General features: G+C 51.6%; 1 protein-coding gene across 3 annotated transcripts in view; it reads right to left on the bottom strand.

Annotated features, from left to right (window-relative positions):
- Positions 1 to 26,076, bottom strand: part of AACS (acetoacetyl-CoA synthetase) — a 55,055-nt gene extending 28,979 nt beyond the window's left edge. For all 3 annotated transcript variants that reach the window (XM_086347272.1, XM_086347271.1, XM_086347273.1), the window contains exons 1-7: positions 25,795 to 26,076; positions 17,800 to 17,903; positions 16,355 to 16,475; positions 14,710 to 14,823; positions 9,589 to 9,686; positions 349 to 463; positions 58 to 139 (exon numbers count right to left, since the gene is read on the bottom strand). In XM_086347272.1, the coding sequence (XP_086203398.1) occupies positions 58 to 139; positions 349 to 463; positions 9,589 to 9,686; positions 14,710 to 14,823; positions 16,355 to 16,475; positions 17,800 to 17,903; positions 25,795 to 25,927 (767 nt within the window). In that variant the 5' untranslated portion in view covers positions 25,928 to 26,076. The remainder of the gene's footprint in view (positions 1 to 57; positions 140 to 348; positions 464 to 9,588; positions 9,687 to 14,709; positions 14,824 to 16,354; positions 16,476 to 17,799; positions 17,904 to 25,794) is intronic.
- Between the last annotated feature and the right edge of the window lie 698 nt (positions 26,077 to 26,774).

Raw genomic sequence — 26,774 nt, forward strand, 5'->3', positions numbered from 1 at the left:
GGTGGGTCCTTGACTGTGTTCCATATGCAATTAGTGATCAGCGTGTGGCTGGCTCACCTATTTGGAATCTTGGAGATGTCTATCTTCTCTCTGGAGGAGATGTAAGGAATCAGTACCACTTTTTTTAGGTCTGGTAGTCCTAAAAGCAGGGGGAGAAGAACACACAAGCTTACAGACCCCAACAAACTTAGTCACTGATCTTTCTCTTTTTTATGAAATGTAAAACAACCCAGGGCTGGGACTGCTCCGTTTTTGTAGCTCACGGCTACCAGGGGCTCTTGGGAGCCCGGGGGCGGGACTCTTGCCCCTGCACCCCCCCCCGCCACCCCTCCACGCCAGCCCACGCACCCTTAACGACCCGCTGCAGCTTGTCCATATGGCTGTGCTCTTTGCCGTTGTACACAACAGCCTCCACAGAGAAGATGAGCTTCGGCTGGATCTGAGAAAACCGGTCCAGAACGCCCTGGGGGAGAAGGAGAGAGCCATTGTTACAGAGGTCCAGGGGTTCAGAATCCGCCCTCCAATGCAGGAGAGGCGAATATGGTTCCTGGTTATAAGAAGAGGACGACAGAGGATGAGATGGTTGGATGGCATCACCAACTCAATGGACATGAGTTTGAGTGAACTCCGGGAGTTGGTGATAGACAGGGAGGCCTGGCGTGCTGCAGTCCATGGGGTAACAAAGAGTCGGACACAACTGAGTGACTGAACTGAACTGAACTAATGACCTAAGATCCCACTTGCCTCAGGGCAGCTAAAACCACCCGCTTCCAACTTCTGAGTCTGCGTAGCACAACCCCTACCCCACCCTACCCCTGCAAAAAGAAACATCATTATTGCTCAAGGAAACATTGTTGTTGCTCATCCAAAAGGCAAAATCTCCCAGTAGCCCATGGGACCGCTATATCTTCAGGGAAAGAAAACGGAGCATGACCACCACGCCAGCCATGTCCCGGCATTCCCGTCACCTGGAGGCCAAGAAAGACGGCCAAGCAAACCAGACACGCACATGAGACAGGATCATCACTTCACAGAAAGCATCAGTGCAAAGAAACACCCGATGGACTCACAGACACACACTCAGTCTATCAAATGGGAAAACAGCATGGTGTTTGCACGACCACAATGGTCCCCCATTTACAGACAAAACCTTCCAACACGGCTCTTCTGGCGTATGTAAGGGAAGGCTCACCTCCCCAAAAGGAAGCTCTGTATGCAAAGCAGTCCCAAAGTTCAGTTCTCCTTGATCTTCAATGACAGAGGTACCTGAGTCCTCCAAATGACACTTTTTGCCAAGCAAATGGATAAACCCATAAACATGTACACTCGTAAACCAGCCCATTTGAAAAAGCAGGCTCTCCACACCCAGCAGTGTTTACACCACACATGAATCACCATCCCCCTCAAGCACATCCTTCTCACTGAGAGAAGGCACACCTCTTGTGCACACACAAAACTGACAGGTGTAGCCTCGAGACACACTGAGACAACCTGCATGCAGCCCTGAGGGTGACAGGTACAAGCTCTCACAGTCTCCCCTCCGGCTCCCCTTCCAGCCTGCCAAATTGAGACTATGGCAGAGCCACCTTCATTCACAAAAACAGCATTTGGGAAGGCATCACCGGACTCCGGACTCCTGAACCAGCATTCCTGGTCCCTTGCATGTAAGCCCAATGTAGCAGCTCAAGGTCAATGCCTGGGGCTACTCCAGGGATGTCAGAACCTCTGTGTGAGGATCTGATGGACAGGGTCTCCACCCTGGCTGCAGGACACAGGCCACCTGTGGCAGGACGATTAAACTCACCAGATAACTAATTAACTGGCCTGGGGTGGGCCAGGCGCTGCTTCTCAGAGTTCCCCAGGAGTCAGCAAAGCACATGCTTAAGACAAGGGGAAACCAGGGCCCCTAGGAATGGTCTTGGTGACAACAGTGTGGAAGTGGCCTGGCAATCTGGGCTTTCACAAGCCCCTCAGACGATTCTAACGCATGATGAAATTTGTGACTCTCTGGACTACGGAGTGAAGAACTGAGATGCTACTTTCAATGTCATCCATTTTCAAGACACAGTGCCAGGCAAGCAGAGCTCCTTGTCCTTAGAACATACAATCTAACTGGGGGAGAAGCAGCGAAGCAATTAAATGTTACTGTTTCTAATTTCCAATTGCTTTCAGTGAACTAAGCTCATCCTTTAGGTAGCCAGGAAAACAAAGAGAGAGAAGAAAGGAAGGAATAAAGACATAAGGAAAAATTAGTGATGGATTTGATCAATAAAACCAAAATCTTTCTTCCAAGAAGATCAATAAAATAAGCCTCTTGACAAATGTGATCAAGAAGACAGATAATATTTCTAGCTCACACTTACACGGTACTTACCACGTATCAGACACTGTCCTGGGCACTTCACTAATATTCACTCATTCAGTGCTCTGACACAGCATTATTATCCCCACATTACAGATGGATACACTGAGGCCTACAATCACCCAAAGTCAGAAATCACACTTTACTACAGAAAGATTAATCAATGACAGAGCACTACGTTCAGTGTTGTTAACAAATTGCCAAAAGCCAGATGAAGTGGATGATTCCCCAAGAAGACATAAATTTATCAAAAATGATCCAAGAAGCAGTAGAACACCCGAAGAGCCAATAACCACGGGAGAAAAAGCAGTCAAAGGTCTACCTCTTAACCCAGACACCAGGGAGGGACAGAACTGCAGGCACGTGTCGCCACAGCCTCGGGCACTAGAACATTCCCTTTATACAAACCATTCAGAAGACAGAAAATGACAGAGAACAAGCAGACAGAAAGAGGCTACAGACCAATGTAATTTACTACACTAACAGATTAAAAGGGAGGAAAGCTTGTGAATATCTTAAAAGCTTTTGCTTTCCTCACAAAAAGCTTTACTAAACTGGACACTTCCTCACTGACAGTGTCTCACAGAAATCTATGGCAAATACATTGCTCTTGATGGAGGAGAGTCCCGGTAGGACATCCCAGGCTGTCCAGTTTAGGACTCCGCACTTCCACTGTAGGGGGCCCAGGGTCAATCCCTGGTTGGGAACTAAGATCCAGAATGCCGCAGCGTGGCCAAAAAAAAAAAAAAGCATCCTGGCAAAAAGCAGAAACCAGCTTCCGTGCCCAGACTGCCACGGTGTCCTGGAGTTCCAGCCAAGCTAGGAGCCAGGAGCTGGCAGAAAGGAGCCGAGCAGCAGACGACAGAAATGGCTATGTTGAAACAGGCCAGTGAGAACCACCAGGCGAACCAACAGAACTGGGTTAGGCAAGGTGGCCATGTACAAACTCCACAGAGCAGCACCTCCCTGGTGGTCCAGTGGTTAAGACCCTGCACTTCTACTGCACGGGATTCAATCCCTGGTCGGGAACTAAGATTCCACATGCCAAGCAAGGCATGGGGGAAAAAAAAAAAAAAAAACAGAGAGAGAAAACAACAGTAAGCTTCACACAGCAAAATAAACAGTATTCCTGGACCCCAGGATTTTAAGAGGGGCGGAGAGTCCTCACTTAAGCTGGGAAGAAAATTTTTGCCAATGAAAACATCTCCATGTACTGAGCATTCAACATCCACCTTTCCAGCTGGTGGCAGGCACTCACGCATCTGACTTCCCATCCCCAGCAGCGGGCTGGGGCTGTGATCAGCTCCACATCCTTGCTGAGGCAGGACCAGCATCATTTGCCCAAAGCTTCACAACCTGCCAGCGGCAGAGTTGGGGTTGCAGCCTGCTCCATCTGCCACGGGGGCTGGTGCTCTTAACCACGGCACTGCCCCTACTAAGGAAAGACTGACCTCAGGACAGGAAAGCCACTGGGCAGCAGCAGAGAGCCAGGGCTGGGGTCCCCACAGACTGAATAGGGGGAGGAAGCAAGAACCACAGCCAGAGCATCCCAGGACGCCTCCGGAGAGCACCTCCGCTCAGGGGCATCAGGGGAGCAGGCTTCGCAGTCAGGTGGAAGGGGAGCGGCCATTCTGAGCTGAGGGTGCCACGAGAAGAGCCCAGAGCAGGGGGAGCCAGCCCAGGGCGGGGGGAGCTGGCCCAAGGCATGGGGAGCCAGCCCAGGGAAGGGAAAGAACTTCTAGAAAGTCTGGGGCCAGGAAGGAGCAGGATGGGGCCAGACAGGAGCCCTGGAAGGAGGCAGAAATTTCTCCATGACACCTAGCATCCTTCTGGTGGACTAGCCCACACAGGTAGAAGGACCAGAGAGCAGTGATCTTGGGCTCGGACATCACGGAAGTGACCCTTGGTCACAGGGAGAGAGAGCAGACAGCAAAGACAACAAGTGTTTCAGAACCAGGGCTCAGAACAGGGCACCATGGACAGACTCAGAGACCCCATGACATGGTGGTGAGGTTCCTGGTGGGTCGAGCTGGGATCTCTGAGAATCAGAAACTGGCTGTTGGCCTATTCCAGTCCAGAAGAGGGCTGCTCAGTCGTGACCGCTCTCATATCACAATGAAACGAACACACCTGTGATCGTGCAGCTGACCTGATAGGGCGCTTAGCAACCAACCCAGTGCTGTAACCAACAGCCGGGCCAGTGCTGGATCACATGGACAGCCACCCAGAGTGAGAACAGCTCTCCTATTTATGTTCACGCACGTACGTGTGTGCACAGGTACACACATACACACACGCAGCAGCCTGAAAAGCATTCTGTAAGAGGGAGGGCTACAAGCTACTGGCCTGGCTCTTGGATGCGTGGATATCAAAGGTTAGACTACCCCAGCGTCTCTGAAAAAGCCACCCATTCAAAGGTAAACAGTGACACAAAGGAAAAACCAAATGTCAACACACACAGGACCTGGAGGTCTTGGTGAGGCTGGAAGGTTGCGGACCTGAAGAACAAGCACCCCACCCACCTGGAGATGTCCCTGAGCCCACTGTGGGGGGTATCCAAGCACAGAGGGTGGGAGAAGTGGAAAGGATGGGAGGAAGGGTGAGGTGAAGGGCAGGGGGAGGGCAGACCAGAGCCAAAGGGTGTCAAGGGAAGTGAGAAATGGCCCCCAGCATCCCTGAGCAAAAGCGGCATCCCCACCCTGCCCCAGAACAGCCCACGCAGACAGGCATGCAGCTTGGCAACAGAGGGGGTCCTGTCATCACCAGCCTGGCTAGGCGAGGAGGATTCATCTGTGGACAGGTGAGTCCACATGTATGCAGACCCTGCCCCCATACCTGTAAACTGCCCAGTAACTATCCCCCATGCGTGTGCCACAGGACTAGAACCTACTGCATAGTCACTCATAATGTAACCCCGTCACAAAAATAAAAAGTTAAAATCAGCATTTGCAAGAGAGTGGCAATTTTCCCTTTATTATAGGGATTTTCAGTGATCTGCGACAGAAAATGAGTCAAAGAAGGAAAGACATTTGTACTTCACTGCAAATTTCAGAAACGGACCCTTTACTGACACTGGGAGGACCATCTAAATGTGGCAATGCCAGAAATTGATAACAGTAGCCTCTTTTTTAGGAGAAGGCGATGGCACCCCACTCCAGTACTCTTGCCTGGCAAATCCCATGGATGGAGGAGCCTGGTAGGCTGCAGTCCATGGGGTCACGAACAGTCGGACACGACTGAGCAACTTTACTTTCACTTTTCACTTTCATGCATTGGAGGAGGAAATGGCAACCCACTCCAGTGTTCTTGCCTGGAGAATCCCAGGGATGGGGGAGCCTGGTGGGCTGCCGTCTATGGGGCTGCACAGAGTCGGACACGACTGAAGCAACTTAGCAGCAGCAGCCTCTTTTTTATTTATTTGGCTGCACCGGGTCTTAGTTAAGACACGCAGGATCTTTAGTTACAGCATGTGGGGTCTAGTTCCCTGCCCAGGGATCAAACTCGGGCCCTCTGCCCTGGGAGCACAGTCTTAGCCACTGGACCACCAGAGAAGTCCCCAGGAGCCTCTTTTTTAAGTAGATATTTGCACACTGCTGAAGAGGGCCGTCGCAGGCCCATGGGACTCCCCTTTCTCGCCCCAGACCCCATCTCATCTTTGACTCAGTGCTTTCCTGTAGGTTTAGCTAGTGGAAGAGAACAGAGAAGATACCTGAGGCTCTGGGGTCACTGCTTTCTACCGGGTCCTTGCTGTGTTTAGTTGCTCAGTCCTGTCTGACTCTGTGCAATCCCATGGACTGTAGCCCACCAGGCTCCTCTGTCCATGGGGATTCTCCAGGCAAGAATACTGGAGTGGGTCTCCACGCCCTCCTCCAGGGGATCATCCTAACCCATCCAGGGATCGAACCCAGGTCTCCCACATTACAGGCAGATTCTTTACCATCTGAGCCATCAGGGAAGCCCACGGGTATCGATGCCCACATGAGCAAGTGCTATGGTCCAGGTTACTTGACCAGGGCTTCCCAGACACAGGGGTCACCCTTGGGAGCTGACAGGTGGTACCAACAGCCGGGGGACCCTGAAGTCACCAGGCTGATACATGAACTGTCAGCTGCTCAACACTCACTCCTGAAGACTGTGCGCATGACGATCTGCCTCTGGCTCTACACCAGGAGCTCAGCAAAATGAGGACCACCTCCCAGAACTCAGGGCAAAGTGAAGCATCTCAGTAGAAAGATATTTGGCCCTGTCATTTTCTGATGGAACAGAGGGCTCTCCCCAGATTCAGGCTGTTGCACGGCGAAGATTTCCCTGAATCAAATGTGCTGAAAGTCGAGGTCAGAGCAGAGCCAGGCTGCCATCTAGTGCGCACGTGCATCTGACGACAGCCGCCACATCAGAAGACCCAGACCAGCCTCAACCCAGGGAAGGAATGCCTGGGACGCCCTCCAGCAGCACCCACGGGCTGCGTCCTCTACACTACAGGACCTCGGACCAGAGTCGGCCAGAGTGGCCTGTGATGGTGACATTCCGCACAGGACAGACTCATGAGAACAGGCATAGGGTCAGGGCCAGCTGCTGACGCTACAAACAAGTGGGAGGCGACCTGTCCCCTAATGCCACCCCGCCCTGCACCTGGTGGCTGAGACCTGCCACCAGAGGCCAACTCAGGACCTCCACTCTCTGAAGCTTGTGATCCCCTCAGGCACAAGCTTCAGTCAGGCTCTAGAAGGCCACAGCCACATCGTCCTGCCACACAGAGCTCTGCCAACATCTTTACAACTGCTTACAGGTTCCAATTCACTCAAAAAGACCCACCCCTCTGGACTTCCCTGAAGGTCCGGTGCCTAGGACCCTGTGCTCACAATGCAGGGGGCCTGGGTTCAATCCCTGGTCAAGGAACCAGATCCCACATCAGGAATGTCTGACATTTACTAAGCTCGGGCGTGGGTCCAGCACTGTCCCAACCCTAGATGGGCACCACTGCTGCTGTCCTCACAAGCCTCCTGCAGTGTGCCCCCAGGAATGGGAACCCAGAAGCAGCAGAGCCCGATTCAAACCCAGGCAGGAGCCTGTCTGCCAGTAACCTCCATGCCACATGCCTTCTCCAACCCCGAGGCACCTTCACCACTTCCGGGCAACACAGCTCAAGGGCTGCTAAGGGATCCAAGGACAACAGTGCCCAGGGACTGGCCCCCACAAGGATGGCCCGGTCCCAAGCTCACATGGCCTCACAGCGGGCCTTGGGGATCAAGAAGTCACCCCGGAGCTTCAGTCTCAAATCAGTCCTGGCGGGAGGCAATCTGGCAGAGGCCCAGCAAAGCCCCAGGAGGCACAATCACGGCCATCAGTGATGAGGGCTGAGATGACCACCCTCTCCCTGAACTCAGCAGGGCTCAGTCCTCACCCCATGGGGCCAGGACTGGCCTCGGCCAATCACTTCACTGCTCCAGGCCTCCATGTTACAGAGCCACGTCTATCCCTCCTCTGCGTGGTGCAGGGGAAAACAAGAAATACTGTGAAATCTTTTCCAGAAGAGCGAGCCTCAGGACAGACATCGGTGTCAAGCTCACACCCAAAATGCCTGGCCCAGGGACCAGCACATGGGTCACAGAGCGAGGCTGGAAAAGCGCCATCACTGCATCTATAGTCCAAGTGCATCAACCCTCCACGCCGATCACAGGCCCCCACGGTCTACACTTGTTTCATGAGATACTCTCTTTCCACTGCCCCTGCCTCACACATGAGGATAAACAACTCACCCAGAGATGCACAGGCAGCAAAGCCAGGCCAGCCCTTAGCTCCTGGGCTGCTCTGACGGATGCCCAGAGCGGGGGCCACGCCCAGGGCAAAAGAAGAACAGTCTGGGAAGATGCCCACTGTGTCCTCTAACAGGGGACTGTGCTCATGGCTCCTGAGGGTCCCTCAGCCCCAAGGCTCTGCAACCAGGAGAGGTCCCTGATCGGGAAGTGGAGAGTCCCAGAAGTCCTGCTTACTGTTTCTTCCTTCCCCATGTGGGGCTCAGCTTCCTGCCCCTGCCTGGGTCACTCTACAGCTGGTGCACCTTGGTCCCTGGTACCCTCCAGGTTTAAGGGAATAAAAAGGCTCAACCCGCTCCCACATAGGGTGCAAAGCTCAGACTCAAAGTAAGAGATGAGGGCTTCCCTTGTGGCCCAGTGGTTAAGAATCCGCCTCGTAACGCAGGGGACACCGATTTGCTCCCTGGTCTGGAAAATCCCCCACACCACAGACCAACAAAGCCCATGAGCCACAACTATTGAGCCTGCACACCTAGAGCCCGTGCTCTACAAGAGGAGCCACCGAAATGAGAAGCCTGCTCAGAGCCACAAAGGAGCCTCCACTCGCTGCAACTAGAGAAAGCCCTCACGTAGCAATGAAGACCCAGCGCAGTCAAACACAAATAAATAATTTTTAAAATTCTTTTTAAAAAGAGATCAGAAATGGCAATGTTGGAGGCCTTGGGGGAACTTCTGTGAGCAAATCTGGAAAACAGTCTGCAGAGGATAAACATCAGAAAACTTCATGTGGGCATGAAGTAACCAGAGCAGTGGTCAGGCACTTCTTACTGGATGCTCAGAACACTGCCCATCACATGTAACACACACTAATGTAGCCATTACACATGGCTGGACGTAAGGAATATTAAAGAAAGGAAGGAAGAATCATTTACTTGTAGGCTTAAGAGAAGATTCGGCTCTGGACTCTCCTGATGGCCCAGTGGTTAAGACTCCACCTGCTAATGCAGGGGTCACGGGTTCAATCCCTGGTCCAGGAAGATCCATCATGCTGCGGAGCAACTTAGCTCATGCACCTCAGCTATCGAGCCCACACACCCTAGAGCGCTTACTCTGCAACAAGAGAAGCTATTGCAATGAGAAACCTGTGCACTGCCAATAGAGGAGCAGTCCCTGCTTGCCACAGCTAGAGAAAGCTCAAGGGCAGCAATGAAGACCCAGTGCGGGTTAACCCAGTAAGTTAATTAATTAATTTAAAAAAACATTAAGCTCCTTCTGGCTCCTTCTCTCCCACGGATCACAAGTCACTGGCTGGGGAGACGGGAGGTCATAGTGAAGCCATTTTCCTTCCCATCTTGCTGGTCCCACCCTGCAGCTGCCCACACCCTGACCCAAGATATCAGGCAGAAATCACAGGGAATGATTCCCTGCAGGGGTAGCACACCCAGGGCACTTGAGGGGACCCCGACTCACATTCACGCCAAAGTCTGGGGATGTGGAACTCCAGATGGCCCCAATGCTCGCAGCCGCCAGCATGGCCTCCACGGCATGCGCGCTGTTGGGCAAGTAGCCTATGGAGAGGACACAGGGAGAACGCTTGGTCAAGGTGCGAGGATGCAGACTTTCAAAAGCACCTCCCAGAGCCAGGGCAGGAGTGGGGAGAGGGGCTGGCTGTGAAAGGTTCACAGAGTAGGGCCAGGCCCACCTGGACAGCTCCTGCTCAGATGCTGCAATCACCTGCTGCCAGCCTGACCGCTTCCTGTCATCACCCCCTCCAACCCACTCCGATCAGTGGCCCCCACCTAGATCCAGTCTGGCCTCTTCTCCCTCTGCTCTGGCACTCACTCTGGGCTCAGTCACAATAGCCTGCCTTCAGTTCTTCAGTTGTTTGAAGCTCCTGCTGCCTCAGGGCCTTTGCACAGGCTGCATGAGCTGTCTGGACACTCCCACCCACACCAGCCTTCCCTACTGGGCACACACTCATCCTTCAGCGCTGAATGCAAACGAAACTCCCTCAGGGAAGCCTTCTCCAAGGGCACTCCATGAACTCAGGTGCCTTGGCCAGTCACCCACAAAGCATGCCATATTTCTCCCTCACCAGATTTACCATAATATTCACCTAAGGAAAATCATAACTGGCAACTTATAACTGGTTCTCTTGAGAGGGCTGGGACTTTGACTGTCTTGTTCTCTGCTTTACCAAATGCCTTCTGTCACACCCTGCAGATCAAGGCCCTCTGGTGGGTGGATGTTTGGATGGAGGGAGGGGAGGAGAGGAGAGGAGAGGCTGTACGGGAATGAAGACAGAGCAGAGACATATACAAGCCTGAAAGGGGCTCAGGCCCGTCTTCAAGCCGGAGGCTGGGCTTCTACAGTAATAAAGGCGGAGAACCCTTATAGCCAAAGAGACTATGATCGATTAAACAGATTGTCTTAAATGCTCCAGAGGAAAGGATCTGTGCACAAGGCAGCCAGGGGTAGAAGGGCCAGGGCCTCCCCCGAGCACGGCTCCCTGGTTACACAAAAACCCTCTCTGCTTCAGCAACCCAGGCGCCCTGCACAGTTCTCCTCCTGCTCCTCCTCCCGCAGCTCTGAACTGCCTATTTGACAACAGTGGTGGGAACTTCCGTTTCTATGCGTTCACCTCATCCCCCAGGCTGGGTGTCCCGGGGACAGGAGCCCTACATCGCTCACTCAGCACCCAGGCTCCACCCAGCCCTGGCACATGGCAGGCCCATTGACAGACATCTGCTGCTGAGGAAAGAGTTAGCTGTGAATGTAACTGAAGTGTCTCCACCGGGCCATTGCCTGAGGCAGGGCGAGACTCACCACCCAGGGAGGTTGTGTGACCCTGCTGGCTCTGACACATGGCCAGGAGATACCCAATCCACAGATGAAGAAGAGTCATGAGCAGCTCTAACTTCATCCGCAAAGCTCTCCAAGCATTTCCCCATTCAAGCCCCTCTGCACTGAGGCTTCCTCACACTCGCTTCTGGGAAGCACAGTCCCCAGTCCTGGTAACTGTCATCAGGTCAAATCAATACTCTACTCCGACACTCAAGAAGCAGGGTGGCTAGGGGGGTGGGGTGCCACCCAGGACCAGCCTGATGCTGAGGAGCCAAGAACACGGGAGTAGGCATCCCCCAAAAAAGCATGGCCAAGAGGCGCCCCCATATACCCTGTTTTCTGGTTCTCCTTCTCAGAAGTGTTTGCCTCAAAGGGAAGTTTTGTTTTTGTTTTTGTTTTTGTTTTAATAAAAATAGGAGGGAAGAAAAATCACTGGACGGTAGAAGAGCCTCTTGAGTTCCTTTTCTAGGCAGATTAAACTAGACCAAGAAAAGCCCAAGACATTGTGGTTTCAACCACAAAATGCCTGCTCTGACCCAGTACTCTCATGCAGTCATCCAACAAATACTCATTCTACGCCTACTGTGTGCCAGGCCCCCGTGGACTGAGGTGGGGCCATGAACGGAAGACAAAGCCCCATCCTGTAGTCCTGGAGGACAGACAGACAGACATGTGCACACACACATACAAATAATCCTGTGATTTCAGGAAGCCAGTAAGGCGACAAATGTAAATGAGGTGCAGAGAGAGTGGCAATGGATTTCTGCACAGGATGGCAGGGCTGGCCTCTGAGCAGAGACATCAGTGAACCAGGGCGAACCCTTGGATCTACAGGGGAACATGCCATCCAGGGCTGAGACAGGCAGCAACATGGCAGTCATGGCCCTTCCTACGGATTCCTTTCCAGTCAGCTAACACTTAGTGAGTGCTCACTGCACACCCGGCTCCATCATCTGAGGAGCAATGTCAGGGTCCAGCCCTGTCACACGGCTTACCCCAGGATAAGGCCACCCTCTCTGCAAACATACACCGAGCGCCAACTTTCAATGAGACCCCCGGGGGAGGGGAGATGGGTAACAGTTATACCAACATGCCCGTGGCTTCTCCTGCTGACACCCTGGCCTGTGGTCCTGGTCCCATGACCCCTGGGGGCAGGGAGGGCAGCCTCACAGCTGGACCCCCCAGGCCTCGTGGACTTTAGAGCCAAACAGAGGAGATCAATGATCAAATAATCACAAAAACCGAACAGAAAATTACTTGGGTTGGCCAAAAAGTTCGTTCGCGTTTTTCTGTACGCTGTTTGGCCAACCCAATACCAATGACACATTCTCTGAAACAGAGGATGAGATGCCGACAGAGGATCCAATGGGGGCAACCAGGGGGCTTCCCTGAGTGACACTATTTGCGGGTAAAGTTACAGGCCAGTGGGAGGAGGCCGGCTCCCCACAAAGGATCTGCTGGACACTTTGGAGGACAGCATTCAGGGGAGGACTGAGGAAAGGTGAGGGTGTAAGGAGGCAGGGAAGGAAGCAAGAATGCAAGGCCTGTGCAGACCTGCCCCTGGGGGGCAGCAGGAGCTAGTGAGCTTCTGAGCAGGGGACAGACACCTTCAATGCCACAGGGGTTGGTGCCTCGAGCGAAGCCGTGTCGCCAGAGGACAGAGAAGCTCTCTCTTCTGGTTTAAGAACGAGATCTGATGTCTGATCCTGGAAGAAACAACTTAAACGCTGACCCCAGCGTCACAGCAAAAAGCACACAGAACCCCAGCTGGCTGTGGACTGGAAATTGTCCCTGGACACCTCCTCGTTACTGGCCCTGCCTGGGATGCTGGAGGATGGGCAGGACTGAGAAGGCACACCTGACTTCTCTACCCACGAGGCACTCTGTACAACCAGTCAGGTCAGGCTCTCTACCACCCTGTTTAAAGATGAAAAAACTCGAGGCCCAGGGGAGGAGGATGTTCTCGTTCAAACCCACAGGCCCACAGGCAGCACCAAGTACAGAAAGAAGGCCACCTGACTCCAGGGAGCCTGGTACCTTCGAAGCTGCTAAACAAATTCTCACCAGGAAGGACTACATGGGAGAAGCCACACTGAGTGAGAAAACCCTGGTGGGGATCCCCAGGGACAGTGTGGCCACCAGCCTGGCATGGGGAAGCTAGAGCCCAGGGGTCCTGCTCCTATACTGTAGCACCAAACAGTTACAATCGATTGTTTAACAGATCTGTGATGAGGTGTCTGGGCCATGAAATTTCATGCCTCATTATTAAGTAACTTGGGGATTTCCATGGCGGTCTAGCAGTTAGGACTCCACTCTTTTGCTGCTGAGGGCCCAAGTTCAAGCCCTGGTCAGGGATCTAAGAACCCACAAGCAGCATGGCCCAAAAATAAAAAAATAACAAGTTAACTCCTTATTTAAAATAATCTCCAGAGGCCAAGTATTTTCACATACTTTATGTTAACAACCTTGTGAACTGAAGCTGTCTGCATGCATGCATGCTAAGTCACTTCAGTTGTGTCCAACTCTTTGCAACCCTAATGGACTATATAGCCCTCCAGGCCCCTCTGTACATAGGATTCTCCAGGCAAGAATACTGGAGTGGGTTGCCGTTTCCTTCTCCCAGGGATTAAACCCGAGTCTCTTGCATCTCCTACAATGGCAGATGAGTTCTTTACCACTAGCACCACCTGGGAAGCCCTCTCATTTAAATCAACACCCAGTGTTTTATAATGAAATTCTTTCCACATTTAAAAAAAATGAATTGGTGAATTTTCTCCCCTGGACCTCGGTTTTTCATCTGGGAAACAAGCAGGTTGGCGGCACCACCCCTGACATCTGTGCGGTGGAGGAAATCGGTCAGGTGAGTTTCCACTGATAAAACTCCCTCTGCTGGGTTTTTGGGATCAGTCTACAGCCATGTCAACACAAGCAGCGGAAATCACAGCATGGAAACTACCCTCTGAAATTCCTCCAGAAACCATTGCATTGGAGGTGGGCAGACGGAGAAAATGCAGCAGCCAGCTTTTCCCGGCCTTGGAAGAGTCAGTGGTAAAGAACCCAACTGCCAATGAAGGAGACACATGAGACTCAGGTTCGATCCCTGAGTCATGAAGTTCCCCTGGAGGAGGAAATGGCAACCTACTCCAAAATTTTTGCCTGGAGAATCCCATGGACAGAGGAGCCTGGTGGGCTACAGTCCATGGGGTTGCAGAGAGTCAGACATGACTGAGCACGCATGCAACTGATGAACTCTCTGGCTTGTGTTTCATTTAAGGACCACATTTTGGAACCTCCCTGGCAGTCCAGTGGCTAAGAGTCAGTGCTCCCAAAGCAGGGGGCCCAGGTTCAATCCCTGGTTAGGGAACTAGATTCCAAATGCCATAAGTAAGAGTTTATATGCCACAACTAAAGATCCTACACATCGCAACTAACAGTGGGCACAGTCCCATAAATAAATTAAAAAAAAATTTTTTTTAAAAAAGGACCATGTTTCATTAAAAAAAAAATACACAGCTGTGAACACTGGCTCCCACTCAGCATGAAGACACGCTCACGCTGGGGCGGGGAGCCGAGGACCCTCACAGCCCAGCTCACTCCCGCCAGGCCATACTTTCAGGGATCGTCCTTCCTGGTCTAGTTTGCGCGGCACACGTATACACAAGGCCATGGGCAACCTGACCCAACTCCACCGCATTTCTTCCCAGCCACTCCCCTGTTCCCACAGTGACAGGAGCCAGAAATACCCACCAACGACCCGGTCTCCTCTCCTCACGCCCATCTTCCTCATTGCTGCTGCAAACAAAGCCACCTGTTGCCGCAACTCTTCAAAAGTCACCTTCACGATCTCCTCCTTGCCTTCCCCTGGGAAGAGCAAAGGGATAGGTCATCCACGGACTGTCCTATAAAGAGAGGTTCTGATCTTCGAAAAAGACACACGCACCCCAGTGTGCATAGCAGCCCCATTTACAATAGCCAGGACATGGAAGCAAGCTGGATGTCCATCGACTCATGAATGTATAAAGAAGACGTGGTACGTATACACAATGAAATATTACTCTGCCATAAAAAAGAACAAATTTGAGTCAGTTCCAGTGAGGTGGATGAACCTAGAGCCTGTTATACATTGTGAAATAAGTCAGAAAAAGAAAAAAATATATATTATATTAATACCTATATATGGAATCTAGGAAAATGATATTGATGAACCTATTGGCAAGGAAGGAAAGGAGATGCAGATGCAGAGAATGGACTTGCAGACACTGGGGAAGCGAGAGCATGAGGCAAATGGAGAAGGCGGCATCAACACATATACACTATCAGGCGTAAGACAGCTGGTGAGAAGCGGCTGTGTAGCACAGGAGGCCAGTCTGCACTGTGATGACCTGGAGGGCTGAGATGGGGGGAGGGGAGGGAAGAAGGGGATGCATGTAGAATCATGGCTGATTTGTGTTGTCGTATTGCAGAAACCAACATGACATGGTAAAAAAATTTTTTTTTTAGTTTAAAAAAAAACAAAAAAAGATTCTAGGGAATTCCCTGGTGGTCCACTGGTTAGGGCTCCACGCTTCCACTGCAGGGGGATTGGGGCTGATCCCTGGTTAGGAAACTAAGATCCCACACTCCACACAACCAAAAAACAAAGTAAATTTTTCAAGAAAGAGAGAGAGATTCTGAGTCACAGACATGGATGAAACTCACACCTGTACAAATACAGGTTAGAAAACATGCCTGGGAGACATTACACAGATGCAGAGAATGCAAAGCAAGATACAGATTTACCCAACGTTACGGAAAAGAAAAGCCATGGGAAAGGGCACCTCTGAGACACACTCAGAATCTGCCGTTAAAAATTTTCTCTTTTTACTATTGGCAATGCTTTTATAAAGTGAAGAATTCTTTGATTTGGTTGTGATTTTTTAAATATATATAACTTTCCAAGGGCTGGGGGAGGAAAAGGAGAAATCAATGTTGAGTGGGTACAGAGTCTCAGTGAGAAAGTTCCAGAGATCTACTGCATGGCAATGTGAATATACTTAACACCACTGAATTGGACACTCAAAAAATGGTTAAGATGGTGAAGTTACTATTTTATGTTCTCATCACACACGTGTACACACACACACACACACACACACACACACACATACACACACACACAAAACCCAAAGGTCCCAAGATATTGTTTGGAAATAAGATATCAGATTCTGAATGCTTCAGAATCGGGACTTCCCTGCCAGTCCAGTGGTTAGAACTCCACGCTTCCAGGGCAGAGGGCCAGGGTTCGACCCCTGGTCCAGGAACTAAGATCTCTAACGCCACCTAGTGCAGCCAAAAAATTAAAACAAAAAATACACACTAAGAGAGGAAAACCCGAGCAGTTGCTGGGACTCACGTGCAACATAAAGGGCCACTCGGTCGTTTTCTTTGTGTTGCAGGAGGTTTTCTGCGTAGTTGAGGCGACTGCCTTTGAACCACTCAGGCACGTCGGAGATCCCTTTGGATGTGTCCACGACCTAGAGGGACAACAGCAAACCAAGACACACATGCACGAGAGGGTAACACCAAGGATGCGCACAAGTGGCTCCGCGTCCCAAGAAGCCAACTGACCAACCAGCCCAAAGCCACACTAGATCGTTTTATGGACTAAATGCTGACCTGGCCAGAAGTCTGGAAACTGAAAATAGAAACAAATCTGGTACTGTGTACCTTACAGCTACTGAGAGATCTTAAGCATTCTAACCAAGGGGGAAAAAAAGGTACCTGTGTGAGGTGATGGCTGTGTCAATTAGCTTGGTAATCATTCCACAAGATATGTATATATATATTAAGTCATAACATGTACACTTGAAATACATAATTATACATAGCGATTATTCCTCGCTAATGTTAAAAAAAAAATTAATGCCAATGGAAAATACCATCCCCGTTAATTTACTCTGTCAACAACTATTAAGCCCCTACTTTATGAAAGATGCTAATGAGAGAAAGTAAATAAGACAGACATGGCAGCCGCCCAGTGTTCCAGGTGTGACCAGGAGCATGGAAACCAGGGGGTCAAAGTGCAGGGCCTACCTGACCCTCCCACCAGAGTTTTCAGAAAGCAGGATCCCTGCCTCTGTCCTCAGGGGCTGGAACCTTGGTTTTCTTCCCCAAGTGCCTGCAGATGAACCTTTCAGAATGGCTCATCTCACAATGAAACCAACAACACAACAAATGATTCTTTGAATAACAGAGTTCCCAGTGCCTGGATATTTATTGAGCATAAAGAGCTGGGATTTTTCCTCTGAAATCCAGGTTAGGAACTTCCTTGGTGGTCCAGTGGTTAAGACTGAGCTTCTACTGCAGGGGGCATGAGTTTGATCCCTGGTCAGGGAACTAAGATCCCACATGCTGCACCGCCAAAAATAAAATCCAAGTTAACAACAAAACTGATAGTTTTAAAAACAATTATGTGAATGCATGTAGCATCACTGGATGTATACTTTAAAGTGGATAAAATGGTAAATTTTGTGTTATGTGTATTTTACCACAACTCTAACCATTTTTATTAAAATAAAAACAAAGTGATGCCCTACTCTTATGGCAAGACAGGGCCTGGGATCCATGCTCACTGGGGGGCTCCAAGACTGCAGAGTACCCATGAGGTCCTTGACCCCAAAACAATCCCCCAACAATTCTCTGAGGCAATGACTTTTTCCCACTGTTGTGAGGATTTAAAATAAGATGGGATTTAGTCTTCCCCCAAATTAACACTTCGTCTTGAATCATAACCACGATCCCCCCAAATTAATGATTTTGCTACGTAGAAAAGAATGTGTAAGTGAAATCTCTATTTACCTCATCATACATGCGTGAGAAGACAATTCCACTGAATTTCCAGAATTCTGCCCAGAAGTCTGAATACGACTCAACTGACCAATGATACAGGTCATCATAATTTTCTGGAAAAAAAAGACATATAGCTCAGATAAATCTTAGAAGGAAACTTAGTTCAATGACAAGATGGAGTCACATGTGTCTGAAGGCTTCAAAGGCATCTGATGAGAAAGGATCTTGGGAGAGCAGGGCACCTTAATCTTTGTTGAAGCAAACCCACCACTCCTAGTCCCCAAAAAGAACCAAAGCAATGAGACAGCTGATTTTTTATCTTAACCAGCATGCCTGAGACCATGGACTCTGGACCCAGAAGGCCTGGGTTCAAATCCTGGCTTGGCCATTTGTTAGCTGTGAGGCTTCAGGCAAGCTCTGTAAGTGCTATGTTTCTGTTTCCCCATCTGTGAAATGGAAATGATTAATAACAACCTGCTTCACAGGGCAAATATGAGGATTTCAATGAGTCCAGGTATAAAATACTTAGGGGCTTCCCAGAGGTAAAGAATCCATCTGCCAATGCTGGAGATGCACATTCAATCCCTGGGTCGGAAAGATTTCCTGGAGGAGGGCATGGCAACACACTCCAGTATTCCTGCCTGGAGAATCCCATGGACAGAGGAAGCTGGCAGCCTACAGTCCGTAGAGTCACAAAGAATTGGACACGACTAAAGTGACTTAGGAGAAGACAATGGCACCCCACTCTAGTACTCTCGCCTGGAAAATCCCATGGATGGAGGAGCCTGGTGGGCTACAGTCCATGGGGTCGCTAAGAGTCGGACACAGCGACTTCACTTTCACTTTTCACTTTCATGCATTGGAGAATGAAATGACAACCCACTCCAGTATTCTTGCCTGGAGAATCCCAGGGACGGGGGAGCCTGGTGGGCTGCCATCTATGGGGTCGCACAGAGTCGGACACGACTGAAGCACCTTAGCAGCAGCAAAGTGACGTAACACATTATTAGACCCTATAAACTCAGAAAATGTAAATAGGTTTGCAAATTCAGTCCAGAACTGGAAGCTTGCCAATGACTCTTCATGCCAAGACAATGCTATGGGGATTTTTTGGTATTATTTACTTATTTTGATTTTTGAGTAAGGGCTACATTCAAACTTATTCTACAGTGTCTATAGCGATTCCCTGGTGGCTCAGATGGTAAAGCGTCTGCCCTCAATGCGGAAGACCCAGGTTCAATCCCCTGGAGAAGGAAATGGCAACCCACTCCAGTACTCTTGCCTGGAAAATCCCATGGATGGAGGAGCCTGGTGGGCTACAGTCCATGGGGTCACAAAGAGTCGGACACAACTGAGCAACTTCACTTACTTACTTACTTACATTCACAGGATTCAAAATTACAAAGTAAATAAAAGATTACATGGTTAAAGAAAAAAGAAGCCTCTTTCTCTCTTCCCCCACAACCCTCTAACTTTTCTGGTCCAGAAGTAACCAGTGAAAGAGATGTGTGTGTGACCTTGCAGATTTTATGTGCCAGCAAATACAGCCCTCTGCCTCCCACTTTTACACAAATGGACGCATGCTCTTCTCAGCAGGTTCTAACCCTGGGACCACGGGCAAGTCCTGTCCCCTCTTTGGGCCTTTTTAATCTCAGTATGTTCTCAACAGGACTTAAAATTCATCCACTGGTGCCCCCAGGGATGATAACAGTTCAGCAGGAAGCTGACCAACAGGTCATGTTCTCTCATTGCATCACTCAACTACAGTTTTCATTGTCCTCATCAGGGGTGTATCCAGAGAATGAGACATAGTGATCCCTGCCCTTAGCAGTGTCCCTCCTCCATGTGGCATCCAGTAAATTTTGTTTTTAAGTTTTTTTTTTTTTTTTTTGGCTGCACCGGATCTTAGTTATGGCATGTGGGATCTAGTACCCTGACCAGGGATCGAACTTGAGACCCCTGCATTGGAAGCTCAGTCCTAGCCACAGGACCACCAGGGAAGTTCCAGCATCCAGGATTTGTTCTCAGTCGTGCCGGACATGGGAGGTGGAGGAAGAGAGCAATTGCTGAGAGCCAGGGCGGCAGGGGCAAGAGACTAGGACCAGGGAGGAAGCCAAGAGCCCAGGCCATGGGGCATCTATGACAGCACAGATCGGGGCAAAGTAGGAAGAGTCAGCACAGCCGTGATGAGGGGAAGGGGAGGCCTTAGGGCTCTGAGTTCAAGAAAGAAAGCTGGTGTCCCAGCAACGATGCCTGCCCGTCCTCCAAACCCTGCAAGAGAACCTCCCCCAAGCCCTGCCCTATATCTACTCAAGCCAGGGGCCACAGCCCAGGTCAACCAAGCTCACAGGGAAAGACACCGGGGATGGTTGCATCTGGGAGCCTGGAGCCAGCCCTGACTCTCGACACAGTGCTTGGGGACCTTAGGTGGGCCACGCTGTCTCTCTGGGACTGTTTCTCTAGAGTATCATCTGGAAACTGGCTGGAGACAGCCCCGGGTCCTCCCATAAAAGTGCAGGGTTAACCTGTCCCCCAGGGCCAGGCTGGATGACTGGCATTGAGCCTCAGTTCTTGTCACTTACTAGACAGGGACCTTGGGCTGGCTGCTTCACCTCTCTGAGCCTCAGCATCCTCACCTGTGACACGGGGACAACTGCAGAGAGCACGCTGCTCAGACACTGGCTTCAGGGCCGACCATCCGGGTGCAAGTCCTGCCACTCTCTAAACTGGCTGATGTCACCCAAGTCATTAATCTTCTCTGGGCCTCCGTCTCTTCCAAGTAAGATAATGGTACTTATCATGGGGTCACTGCAAGGACTGCGTGAGTCAAATCACAGAAAGCACTAAGAACAGTGCTTGTCAGAGAGGAGGGCCCAACCAAGAGTGTTACCCTGAGTATCACTCGTGACACACGACAGGCCTCCTGGCCGCACCACACGAGCTCAGACAAGGAGACAGGGATGAAAAAGCACGTGTTAGCAGGAGCCTGCCGCCATGTTCCCCGTCAAGGGAGGCAGTGAAAGGCCCAGGGCGCTTCTCCAGCAGCAGAGCCTCCGGGAAGCCTGGGGGAGACCACACTAGAAAAACAGGCCCTGCAGGTCCTCCCTCTCCCAGGCGTTTTTTTTTTTTTTCATCTTGATCCTCACAAATTGCAAAGAGCTCTGGCACCAAACCACCCACCCACCCCTCCAACCCCGCCCAGGCTGACACAAGAGATGGAGCCGGAGCTTGAAATGCAGGCCTCCCCTGAAGACCTTGATAGCCCATCACAAACTGCATCCCCAACAGCATCTAGCAGGGTGGAGGAATGTAACCAGCCTGCCGACCCAAGAGGTGGAGGTCACAATGCCATCTCAACTTCCCAATGACCCATGGAGAAGTGGGTGGAGTTTGTGCCCAAACTCTCCCACCGTCCACAACTCTCCAGTCAAGCAGGGACTCCAGGGCTTCTGTTCACACACATACACCCCAACCTGGGCTCAGAGGCTACGATCCGGACACCTGGGTGACCAACCACAGGCATGTCTCATTCAGTCTGCACAATGCTCAGAAAGAAACAGAAGCAGCTGATACTAAATTTGGGTTTCTGAATGAAATTCAGAATTTCCGGCTTCTCCCAAGAAGACAGGTGTCTTGATTGTGGGAGCTGGCCAACAGGTGTCCCCTCCCTGCCCCCAGCTGAGCCAGGCTGATCCAACCAACCAACCAGCTGTTACAGAAACGACTTGAGTGCCTTGTGAGGCTGGGTCAGAAGGTCATAAGGGCACTGCAGTTCTTGCTGTCATGATCACCTGCTCTGTGAGAAGCCAGTGACCACATTGGGAGGACACTCAAGCAGTCCTAGGTGGCAAGTAGCGGAGGCCCCCTGCCCACAACCAGCAATGACTCACTGCCATGCGAGCCAGCCCCTGAATAGTGTGGCTGCCAGCCCCGGTCCAGCCTTCAGATGAGAACAGATAGACGCAGCCTTGGGAGACCCAAAGCTAGAACTGTCCAGCTAAGCCCCCCAAGAAGCCTGGCCCATGGAAACTGAGAGATACTAAACGTCTACTGTCGTTTACTGTCACTAAGTCCTGGGGTGATTCGCAATGAAGCAACAGGCAGCAGTCACACATGATGACAAACAGCTAAAGCAGGTAACAGCTACCCCACCTGGCCCTTCACACACATGCCAGAGGCAACCTGATACCGCAGCTCAGGGCACTGACTCCAGCCCTACTGGTCACAGCTACGAGACCTTAGCCAAGACTCTGAGCCTCCAGTTTCTCAGCTGGGAAACTTGATGAGAGCCCCAACTATTTGGCCAGGTTACTAAGAATTAAGTTAGTTAATCCATGCAAAGTTCCCAAATGAGGCCTGGCGTGTAGCAAGGGCTCAATAAACATTCACTGTATATCTCATCACCTGCCTGGTCCCTGCAGGCCTCTGAGTTTATAAGCCCCGCCTGCAGCTTCACTGGCTTCTTCCTCCCCACCTGTGAGAATTCTGACCCGCCTACACCTTTCACATCTCAGCTCAAGGTCCTGTCAGCCCCCTTTACCAGCATCCTAATAGCCTTGGAGCTCAGAAGGTGTGCAACACACGCCCCTACACACACTGCTCAGCGCTGCTACCTTTGTGAGAGCCTTCTCCCCACAAGGACACTTGAGCTGTTTGAGAATGGAGACCAGGCCTTCTTTGTGTTGGCCAGTTTTCCCCCAGATGCTGGTATGCAGAGATGAGTTGCAGTTTGTGATGTAAAGACACTTGGCCCAGTCCTCCAGAACAGCATGTACTGGGACTTCCCTGGTGGTCCAGTGGCTAAGGCTCGGGGCTCCCAATGCAAGGGGGCAGGGTTCGACCCCTAGTCAGGGAACTAAATCCCACATGCTGCAACACAGATCAAAGACCCCATGTACTACAGCTAAAAGACCTAGCACAGTCATATATATATATATATATATATATATATATATATATATATTCTTTTTAATGGCTGTGTATAAAAAGCAAAAAGTAACGTGTACCATAAAGCTGGTGGCCTCCCCTAATGACCGAGAGCTGGTGCATGTAGTATGCCCCCTGGGGCCTTGAAAACAAGGCCAAGTGTCACAGGGCTGCAGGCTGCCCCCAAGGTCTGCACCCAGAGGACCCCAAGGTCTAGATGGGCATGCTGTGGATTCCCAGACGAACTCTGCTGGAAGCCATGACAAGAGCCAACCAACCTACGGTTCTGGTCCTGGAAGAGACTGCATAGTTCCAGGGAGGCCCTGCCCCTCCAAAACACAAGGATAGAATCCTCCCACTGGCAGTGTCTTGGTGGGGCTGGAGAATGCCCCCCAACTCGTCCCATCTCAGGGTTGCAGTAGGGCTGAGCCAGTCTGTGAGGACGCATCCCTTGCTCTCTCCCTACATCCAGACAAGAGCATTGCTCAGTGCTGCCTACCAGCCACACACCAGCCATTGCTGATGGCACAGACAAGTTCAAGAGTGCTGTGTTTAAGCAAATACGAAGGCTAAATAGGGGATTCCCTGATGGTCCAGTGGGTAGGACTCCATGCTTCCACTGCAGGGGGCACAGGTTCAATCCCTAGTCAGGAAACAAAGATCCCACATGCCTCACAGGCCAATTAAAAAAACATGCTCACGACTAACCGAAAAGGCAAGACAGGTTAAAAGTCCAAATTATATGCAATTGGAGAGAGAGGAAAAGAAAGCAGTAAAGAGAATAATCAGAGAGGACAGCATTTGAGTTGGCTCCTAAAGCAAAGCCCAAGATGTCCAGGGCCAGGCCTGTGGAAAGAAGAGAAGCAGGAGTAGAAGAGGAGGAAGAGGGAAAAAAAAAAAAAAAGGTCTAAAGCACTCCCAGACCAAGAGAGGAGCCCCACTCAGCTCAGCTGATGCCTCCTGTGGGGACATGAACCCATCATCACGGGCCGGTGGGTTTGCCAAAGAAGCTGGAAATCTTGCTTTTCCTATGCAGTCTCTCAAGGAGACTGCAACTCAGTGTGAGAAGCCCAAACTAATTCTGCAGCTTCACCCTGGCCAGCAGGCCACCAGTCCCAGCCTTGAAGGGCAGACAGGAGTTGGACAGACAGTCTGGGGGCTACTGGTGCCTGCCAGTGTCTGCTCAGCCACCCCCGGCCAGGTGTGGCAGAGCGCTCAGCCTGATGGCCTTCACGCCCACCCAATGATGTCAGTCCTCTCATTATGTCCATTTTACAGATGAGGGAAACCAAGGCTCGGGAGATCCGGTGACTTCCCTCTGACCACACAGCTAGTAAGTGGCAGAGCCAGTTCAGAATCCCGGCAGTTAGGTGATAGCTCAGCCTCACGCGTCTCGCAGGACTGCCCTTCTGTGAAATCATTTTGTAAAGCGTCAGGGAGAACAGCTGGCAGAAGAAAAAGAGACATGGAATCAAGGCACGGAAACACAAAAGAAGGATGTGGTTCCACTCCTGGCTCTTGGTGGGAATCAAGTCTGTGCCCCAGGGAGTTTCCTGGTGGTCCAGTGGTTGGAACTCTGTGCTCTCACTGCCGAGGGCCCAGGTTCAATCCCTGGTGGGGGAACTAAGATCCCAGAAGCCGTGCGGTGTAACCAAAAAGAAACAACTCTGTCCCCCAATCTAACACACATTAACTTACCAACTATTACCTAAAAAAAAGGCCTAGGGAGTAATAAGCCACACCTGTCACCAGGGAGCAGGCAGCCGGGAGAGGGAGGGAGCTGGGTGAGCAAGGGAAGGGGCTACCTGTGGAAGCTATGACGCCCACTGTGCTGTGGAGGACATGCAAGCTGCCAGGTGGCAGGATGTGCAAATCCACAGTCAACAAGGAGCCATTGTGAGTCTCAGAGCCCAGGTGTGACCAACCAGACCTTCGCTTCAAGGCTGCTCAGGCAAAGCCCGCAGGCAGCAGGTACTAAAGAGAAGAGAAGCAGGAAGGAGGAAAACCAGCCAGTGTTCAGGGAAGAGGAAACCAGGGCCCCCTGGGAGATGCGGGCACTGGGGTGGAAAGGGGACCATGCTGGAAGGCAGACGACCCGTCTCCATTCCTGTGGGGCTCCCTGAGGACAGTGATGCCACCAACAGAAACACAGGAGTCCCTGTAGCCGGCAGAGGGGCGAGACGAGGGGGAAAGGGTCACAATGAGATGAAAAATCGCTGAAGGGAGGATGCAGGAAGTAGGTGGACAGCCAGATAGAGCTGGGGGAAAGCTTCTCACTCAGAAAAGGGCCATCGCACCCAGGTGGCTCCTGAGGACAGGGAGGGAGCTGGAAGGGGGGTACTGGCCTAGGTTCTGTTTGGGGCTGGGAGTGTAAACACATAAGGGGAAGGAGTTCCACCCCAATCCCAGAGACAGCCTCCTGCCTGAGCATCATCCATCTCCTTGATGCCCAGAATCTAGGCTGGCCTCTACCAGGGTCAGCCTGCGGGGGGGCAGGGGGAGGAGAGGGGGGTGCAGTGAGGGGTCAGCACCAGGTAATGTGGCTGCCAAGTGACCCACCCCTCAATAGAAGGGAAGAGCTAAGGGTCAAAGAAGACCTGGGTAAGAGAGACAGAAGCCCCCGGGATGTGAGGGCAAGACTCCAGGGAGAACTCCTCACAGGTAGGAATGGCTAACAAGGGATCTCTCGGTCCACAGGGGTTCCAAGACCAGAGGGGCTACCCTACCAGAGAGATGGATACTGCAGAGAAGAGGAGACTGGCTCCCCGAAAAGAGAGGAAGTGACACCCCGCACAGACACGCGGGCAAAACCCCACAGTCAGAAGATGTCCCACCCCCTAGGGCGGGCCCCCCACTGTCCAGTGGCTCCTCCAACCCCCAGAGGCGGGAAGATGAAAATCAGGAGACCATTCCAACAACTAAGATGGGCCCTGACGCCAACGTCCAGGAAAAAGGGGCTCCCGGGACTCCAGGAATAATGTCCCTCGGATGGCCAAGGGAGGAGCCCGATTTCTGAAAGCCCCTGGTCCAGCCAAGAGGTGGCCGGGGAGCCCTCCGGGACGCTCACCCCGCACTCACCCAGTGCCAGGCCGCAGGCGGCGCCCACTGCTGCCCGGAAGCGGTCCATCTGCGTGTTCTTCTTGCTGTCAGGCTCCCACATCACCTGGCACTCCAGGATCTCCTCCCGCCCGGCCCGTGGCTCCTTGGACATGGCTGCGGCGGAGAAGGCCGGGGCTGCGCGAAGGACCGGGAGCAGGCCGGGGACCGAGCCGGGGGCGGCAGCAGAGGCCGGGGAGCGGGACCCCGGGCGAGCGGCGAGGCAGACGTGGAGCAACTGCACGCGGAGCAGCCGCCCCGCCCGAACTCCCAGAGAGCCCCGCCCTCCAAATCCCCCGACCTGCGAAGGCCCCGCCTCTCCCGAATGTAACCCTCCGCGGGCGCCGCGCCTCGAAAAGGAGTGCTGCCGCTACTCCGGGACTACCCTGCGCACGCCCACCCGGTGGTGCTGCGCAGGCGCGTTGGGCTCGGCTCCCCAGCCTCACCTGCAGCGCGAAGGGGTTAAACCAGGGCCGGGAGTCGAGGTAGAGACCGCAGGCTCGTTCATGTATTCTTTCGTTCACGATTGATTTTTTTTTTCTTTTTTTTTTTTCTTTTGGTCCTACCCGTATTTACTGAGCACCTCCTGGGTACCGGGCACCGTGTAGGCTTTGCAGATACATCACCGAGCAAAGCGTTAATTCCTGCCCTCAGTCAACAGGAGATAAGGGGTAGGGGACAGGTGTGGGGAGGAGCGGGGTCAATCAACAAATACATTATATAAATGTCATACATAGTATAATACGTACAATAAAAAACAGTATACCAATGAGTACCATACATAAAAAAGAGTAACATAATATTATTCATGTAATAAAAGGTAATAGGTGCTATGAAAAATCAGGGAAGGGTAGACAACATGGGAGGAGTGTTTCTATTTGAAAAAGGTTGTCAGGGAAGGTCCCATTAAAAAGGTAATTATATCAATAACTTGAGGTAGGAGTGAGCTACTTAGTAACCTG

Source organism: Bos grunniens, chromosome 17 (genome assembly GCF_055505025.1).
Source record: "Bos grunniens cultivar Pamir isolate PY7600 chromosome 17, Bosgru_T2T1.0, whole genome shotgun sequence".
NCBI classification, from domain to species: domain Eukaryota; kingdom Metazoa; phylum Chordata; class Mammalia; order Artiodactyla; family Bovidae; genus Bos; species Bos grunniens.